General features: G+C 40.7%; 1 protein-coding gene across 1 annotated transcript; it reads right to left on the bottom strand.

Moving 5' to 3' along the window:
- Positions 1–1582: 1582 nt before the first annotated feature.
- Positions 1583–5333, bottom strand: SMIM32 (small integral membrane protein 32). The gene is made up of 2 exons (XM_048862013.2): positions 4367–5333; positions 1583–4134 (listed from the first exon to the last, which is right to left on the bottom strand). The coding sequence occupies exon 2, from the start codon at positions 4109–4111 to the stop codon at positions 3791–3793; it is 321 nt and encodes a 106-aa protein (XP_048717970.1). The 5' UTR covers positions 4112–4134; positions 4367–5333; the 3' UTR covers positions 1583–3790.
- Positions 5334–7224: the final 1891 nt, after the last annotated feature.

Here is a 7224-nt window from a genome sequence, read left to right as displayed (position 1 = left end):
GGAAGGTCTCTGATCGCAAACACCGAGCTACTCCTAGGCTGGTTGCTAATTCAGGGCTAATTAGAAGGGCAAACAGGTATCTATTTAAATTCCTAACAGGAGCTATAGGTGCCCATCCTGTGCTGTAGGCACAGATCCCATGAATCAAAATCATACACCCGTGCAAAAGAAGTGACTCCACAGCTCAGCCACTCCTCAACAAAGATGGGCACTGTAGTGTGCTTCGAATGCTAACGAACTTGGGCTCTGATAGACCAAGCTCCAGAACTAAAGGCCTCATGCAAAGATCACACTGGCGGCAGCTCCATCTTGACTATCCAGCCCAAGCACTCTCGCTGATCTGAGCTGTGGCACTGTGTCACAGGGCGAGAGGCAGTTGGTCAGGTAAGCAGGTCCCAAGCTGTAGAGGTTAAAACCAACAGCTGGAAATTAACCCAGAAGCTTTTTGGAAGCAAGTGCAGAGAGCAAGGAGTGCTGGTCCAATGTGCTTCCAATAGGTAACTCCACTTAAAAAGCAGACTGCAGCATTCTGCACCAGCTGCAGCTTTCCAATGTTCCCATTGTGTAGCCCCCTCAAGAGCGCATTACAGCAATCTAATCTTGCAGTGACAAAGGCAAGGCTAATTGTAGCAAGAGTGGCCTCAAAGATCAAAGGTGACAGTCATTTTGCCGGGGCAAGGTAGGAATACTGGATCATGTCCCTAGCTTTATAAGAAGAAGTACTCCAACCCTTTTCAGCACATAGGCTCTGAGTCACAGGGCATATAGGCATGTACTTAATTTCAGCACGGGTACCTCTATTGGAGTTAATATTCACGTACTTAAAGTTAAACATATGCTTAAGTGCCCCTCTGAATCAGGGCCATATTAATTGTTACAGAATGTGTGTCAGACTTCAGATGGTTATTAAGGACAGAAAGTCATGGCCTTTTTACAGTCCTACACCCATCTTTGATATAAAGTATAATCTCCTTTGCAGAGAAGTTGAAATTGTATTGCCACCGTGAAGCAATCATATAGGAGGCCATAGTATGTACACAAATACTATCCATATGCTTTTTTGAGCGAAGTAAGTGTGAAAAACTTGCCCAAGGAATATTTACTGTCATGCTTAACAGGAGCCGTGTGCTGACATAAGAAAACTGAATTTATGGTCAAGAATGCTTCTAAATAATCCTTTGTTGTCCCCTGTAGGTGGCCTTGCTGCCAACATTTTGGGCTTAGTAAAAGAGACTATATCTGATCGCTCCCCAACATTTGTTAAAATTGCGCTAAGACACGGGAGATGTGTAGCATCTTTGGGGGCTGATAAGAAAAATGCTGACATTCAGTCCACTGTTGTTGCTACCAAGTACCATTGTAAATCTCATTGTAAGTGAGCCATATTCTTTTGATGACCCTCCTCTTGCCATTAACCCTTTACAAATAGGATTCTGCTGTATTTTTTCTTGTGTGATGGAATATTTTAATACAAATGAATTACAGTACAATGGAAAACACACTTTAAAAGGTCTTAATTGTTGTGCCAATGGAAATTCTTAGACCAAACTTGTTACTTCTGATCAGTTAAAACAAACTATCATTGTTTAAAAGCCATTTATTGCCTAGTCTGATTACTTAATCTTTACATTTAAGATGTGTTGCGCTAAATGCAGCTCCCATATAAACGCTGCATTTACACTCAAGTGAGTCCTAGGAGTTACATCAGGGTTAAACTGGTTTACGTGAGACCAGAATTGCTCCCTGTGAAAAAAGTCAGACCTAGTTATATGGTAGCTTTGTTCTTCTCTCTGATAAAAGCATAAAGTGTTCACTACTATGAGAGCATAAAAGGATAGCTGATTTGTCAATGGTAACATTTCTTGTAAGGTAAGAGAGCTTGCAAACAGGTTACACACACACACGCATTTGGTTGTGTCTTTGTATTTATCAGCTCACTGCGTGTGTGTGTATGTGATCTGTTTGTAAGCTTTTTTCAGTTCGCTTTAGAAGACGTTACATACACACAACGTTCCCACTATACCCTGTATGTTAATGAATTGAAACATGGGTACAACTTTTGCTCTTAGTGACACCAACTGAATCCCATTTGTTTCACTTGGATTGTGCCAATGTCACCGAGAGTCGAATCTGGCCTTATGCGTCTAGATACATACACCTCTATACCTACAGCCTCGACCTTGGTGAGCCACTGCGTACGTGACGCTCGTTGACGATTAGTTGGAATGACAGTGCATACCAGTCACTGTGCAGTTTTTCCTCTGCAAAACTGGGATTACAGAATAGAAGTATGCAGTGCTCTAGTAAATCACATTTTTGTACACGTAAAGTATCAAGTCAATTAGTAAGTTTAAACAGACATTTTCATGTAGCTCTTACAACAGCACCTCATTGCTAATTAATTGCAATTTAAATTTGTCACCAGTGACCACTGCTGAGTAAATGGCACCATCCCCCACCCATGCTTCTAATTTTCCCAGCAGTATACCAAAAGCATGGGATGAAAATAATTGTTAGCATTAAAGTAACCATTCTATTAAAATTGTGATTCCTGCATTTCAATTTGTTACTCATTTTTTTGCACCAAAATGGGACTGATATTAGCCTCTCATAATTAGTTTCCATGCCACAGTGGCTTTTTTCCACCCCTAATGATCCTTTTGGTTTGATACAGTGGTTAATGCAGCTTTTTTTGTTGTCAATAAAGTTTAATCCAAGTTACCTAAGTCTTAAGTGGTCCATTTAGCAGAACTGGGGCCTGAAAATCTGACCAAGATACACTAGAGCAGTGAAACTCAGACTGTGGCTCGTGAGCCGCAAGTGGCTCTTTAAGGTGTCTCCTGCGGCTCTTAGCAGCACATGATATTGAAACACTGTGATTTAATTATTAACCAAACTAAGTTATTTACCAATCAGGATGTTTTACTATGTTATGAACAATTAAGTTATGAACTTCCACTAAGTTAATAACTTAGTTTATATATATTATTCTCACAGCAAATAAGTATTTCCCTGCCATGCTGTTTAAATATGAATAGTACTATAGTAAATGAAAGGAGGAATTAACACTACGGTGGAACTTCTGGGTAATGTTGATCACGAAGGTTTGGCTCCTGAACCACTGAGGTCTGAGAATCACTGCACTAGAATACCAAGAATGCTGGTTAAGAGAACCGCAGAAGAGATGCTAAATAAAACTAGACGCATGTTTGGCTTACAGTCTTTATCAGCAATATCTCCCATTACGTTGCCACATGGTTCTAGTAACAATAAAGCAAAATGGGTCTGTAAAGTAAATTGATTTCCTCCTTGTGGCTGTCAAGTAAATATATTAACATTTCTACATTTGCTGCCATGATTTCCCAAACACAGGCTACAGCTCCACCAGATGTACAAATTAGAGATTATTGTCAAGGCAAATGCCATTGTACCTTGATTGAATGGGTCAGTGATGAAATTTGCATACATATAGAGTTAAACAGAGGTTTCTACTATAGGCAATGCATTTCTTTTGTATGTATCTCTGTACATAAATTAAACATAATAATGCTTTGTCTTTTTAATTCATAAAAGGGCTTTTTATTTACATCTACTCTAATATACATATGGCAATTTTTTTCCCGGCAGGGAATTTTTTCTCTTAATACTGAGACTCCGAATATTATTTAAAAGGGGATTGGATCCACCTAACAGCGAATGGAAATAACATTTGATTGCACAGGTTTTCTGGCTCATGCTCGTGCTATATATCAAAGCAAAACTGTATTAAGCAAGGCTTCCCTTTTTGGTTTTAGACAGCTTGTGTCCTCCATGTACTCCTTGCTTCTCTGAGTGATCTGTCATAAGGTAGAGTAGCAAAAAAAGAATTTTTCAACTGACAGTTAATAAAGAGCACAATTATTATCACAGTCAAGAGCAGGAAGAAAAACAGAACAATGTAAGTCACCAGATCTGGCTTATTTATTTCCCCTTCTTTTAACACCCTGGCTGTTGACATATAAAACGCAGAGGAGCTTACTGATCTCTGTGTGCTGTTCAGGTAGGGTGTGTTGGTCTGAATGATTAGGTGAGCTTCAGTGGCACTGGTTGAATTTAACAATTCACTATACATGTTCTTGCTTAAATTTTCTTCCCCTGTAGGTGTATCAGAAGAGAATGAAAGTGTCAGTGTGTGGTGTGGAAAAGGAATGTTCCCATTCGTAATGGGCTGAAATCCAGCCACATTCTGTATAAACGTAAATGCAGCAATTCCGTTCACTTACATGGCTCAGTGAGTTTGCTTCTTTCAATCTCCCTGGATCACATTTACATCATTAATCCTCAAATAGAAATCAGGAAAAAAATGTGTATTTATATATATATATACCTCTTGTTCGGGCACTTGCTCTCTCAGCCAAAACCAGGGCTTATGCCCAATGGACTGGGTCTTCTGTGTGAACTGAACTGGTTATCTAGGATGAGTTGACAGGATCTTCTTCATTTTCCTGGGAGTGGAATGTGGCAGCCTCCCGTGCATAGAAAAAAAGACTCTCCTCTTTAACAAAACCCTGTACTGTAAGCCAAATAGAGAAGAAGAAGAAATGCTTTGTATAGCAGCACTTGCTTGTTTTGAAGGGAAGGCACAACAGATTTCCAGGTGATTATCTGAAGAGCGATGCACACAAATCCAGTGTTAAATAAGATCCACGTCCACCAAAAGAAGCAGCTTCCTCTTTGACATCTAGTTGAATTCCCAGTTGCAATTCCCTCCCTCAGGGGACTCCTCACTGCTGGAATGCTGGTTCTGTGTAGCATTAGTTGACTTTCTTGATCTGTTAACTGTGCACTTGCAGCTAGCACTGAGATGCTTTCGCTTTCTGGATCAGCTTTTTCAGTTGCTTTAAAGAAAAAAAAAATCTGACCAAAGCCTCCTTTGTTTAAAAGAAAAATAAGTTCTTAGTTCTTTCAAAGCCTCTTCCTCACCCCTGCTCCAGCTAAGCTGTCAGCTGGAACTGGGGTCTGGGCATAAATATGTGAAACGTGACTTTTCCCTTTAAACAGACACTCCACCACAGCGTCACTTGCTACTATGTGAAGCGAAGAATTACACAGTGGTGCTGAATGTTTCTAGAGCCTGGGATATCTTGCATGCTAAAAGGGAAGAGATCTCATGATAGAGCCTCTTGAGTGTCAAGGCTCTGGGTGCAAAGCAGGTGTGGGGGGGTGTGTGGCAAAGAAAAGGTAAATTGCATCAGAGTCTCTCTCTCTCTCTCTCTCTCTCTCTCTCAGAGTTTTATTATTAAAATGAGTCTCTCTAGGGTAAATAAGAAAATGTCTTTTTCCCCCCCTGCATAGTCCCCAGCACCCTCTACAGCCTGACAATTAGCATGTTAATTCTTTTTCATCAAATTGCTTATATACTGCCATTAGCTGCTGGCTGGCTGGCTGCCAGCTCTCCTTAGCAATCCCGCACGTCAATACATCAGATTAACATGGTTAATACTTTATTGTAACCATCAGAACTAAAAAATGGGATGTGGGGAGCAGCCAAGGGGGACGAGGGAACATTTGTTAGCTTGAGAGCGGAAACTATGAACCATTCTCCCCACCCTCAGGACATGGACAGATACAAGCAAACCTTAGAGCACCTTATGAAGATTATCACATCCCAGTTCTGGATGGTAAAGCATTTTAATGAACATAATAAAATACTTTTGCCTTAAAAGAGAGGAAATGTAAAAGGAGGAATCTTATGTACAGTGATTTTTTTAAAAAAAGTTTCTGTTCAGGAAAAGAGATTGGTTTAGGCCCTGCTGCCTTTTTGGCCAAAATATAAGAGCTAAGAAGAAGCCCGGGAGTAAGTCAGTCATGTTTTGGGCTAAAGCCAGTGAATTGAGGCTTAATTTCAAGAAGGCTAATTTGCTATAAATAAGTCCTTAATTACAAAATTAAGAGCTGATCCTTTCCCTTTATTATCCTGAAGAAGGGTCTGGTTCAAAGTCGAAATAAAGCTGTAATTTTTCCTCATTCACTCATCTCTTGTCTGGTAACATGTTTTGAATTCCCATCACTTGACAACATCAGTAGGATTCTAAAATGTCTGGAAAAGGTGCACAGATGGCATGTGTGTGGCCCCCTAACACCATTGGAGGGGTGTCTTGTTATGCTTAGCACTTTTCATCTTTAAAACTCCAAGTGCTTTATGAAGCTGGCAAAGCATTATTATCCTCAGTTTAATGGCTGGGGCAAAAGAGAACCAGCAAGGATACAAACAGGATCATGCTCCCTATGCAAAGCAGTAAGGACAAGTCGGACCACACCTCCACTCCACACTCTTGCATGACCTACCCAGATCTTGGGTGCCTGCCTATTCCTGTTCGCTCCCTCAAGAATTCCACCAATCCACTACACTCGGGCCAGAGCAGCAGACCTGGTATAGGTGGTAGCATAGGCCAGCAGCAAATTATTACCCCCTGGAGCAAGGTGCAGATGGGAGGAATCCTGACTTAGGGGTGTGGTGTCGCCTTGACTGATGCAGGTTGCAGCATGGTCTGATTGCTGCACCCTACTCCCAGGGGTGAACAAACACCTGCACAAGTAAGGCCCCTGAAATCAGTGGGACTACTCATGTGAGTAACTACTCACTAGCAGGAGTAAGGGGTTCTAAAGCTGGTCCTAAGTATTTTGCCTAAGGCACAATACAATATGTCAATGGCAGTTCTAGGAAGAGAACCCAAGTCTCCTTACTTGTGGTCCAATGCCCTAGTATTAATCAAACACTGACATGAATTATTCATAGTTTTTATAATGGAAAACAGGGATCATTCCATTTATTATGAGGGTGCTGCATCAACAGTCTCCTACTCGCTTTACAGCCTGAAAAAATAATAGTATTTGCTGTAACAATCACTCAGCCCCCACTATAAATAAACAGGACATAATCTTGGTGGGTAATGGGTCATATAGGGTACAGTCCCTTTGTGAATGGCTAGAGTCTTTCCCCAACTCTGCACTGGTGGATAGTACATGATCCACCCTTTGTGTACATATCAAGCTAAATATCAGCTGAGTGAAATGAAGAGGAAATAAAATATTAGCTTTCTCAATAATATAACCATTTACAATGTGTATTACAATCCTTCTGCTCTTAAGCGTTAACTGCAATTCAGGGGAATTGTTTCTATTAGCAGAGTAAAATGTATCGAAGCATAGGCTGTAACCGAGCACAGCCTACAAACTGCTATA

The sequence above is a fragment of the Caretta caretta genome, chromosome 8 (assembly GCF_965140235.1).
Source record: "Caretta caretta isolate rCarCar2 chromosome 8, rCarCar1.hap1, whole genome shotgun sequence".
NCBI lineage: Eukaryota > Metazoa > Chordata > Testudines > Cheloniidae > Caretta > Caretta caretta.
This window is presented reverse-complemented; position numbering and strand designations above follow the sequence as displayed.

Excerpts from the sequence above, each read along its gene's own strand:
- SMIM32 (XM_048862013.2), bottom strand. The coding sequence starts at position 4,111 with ATGTATAGTGAATTGTTAAATTCAACCAGTGCCACTGAAGCTCACCTA.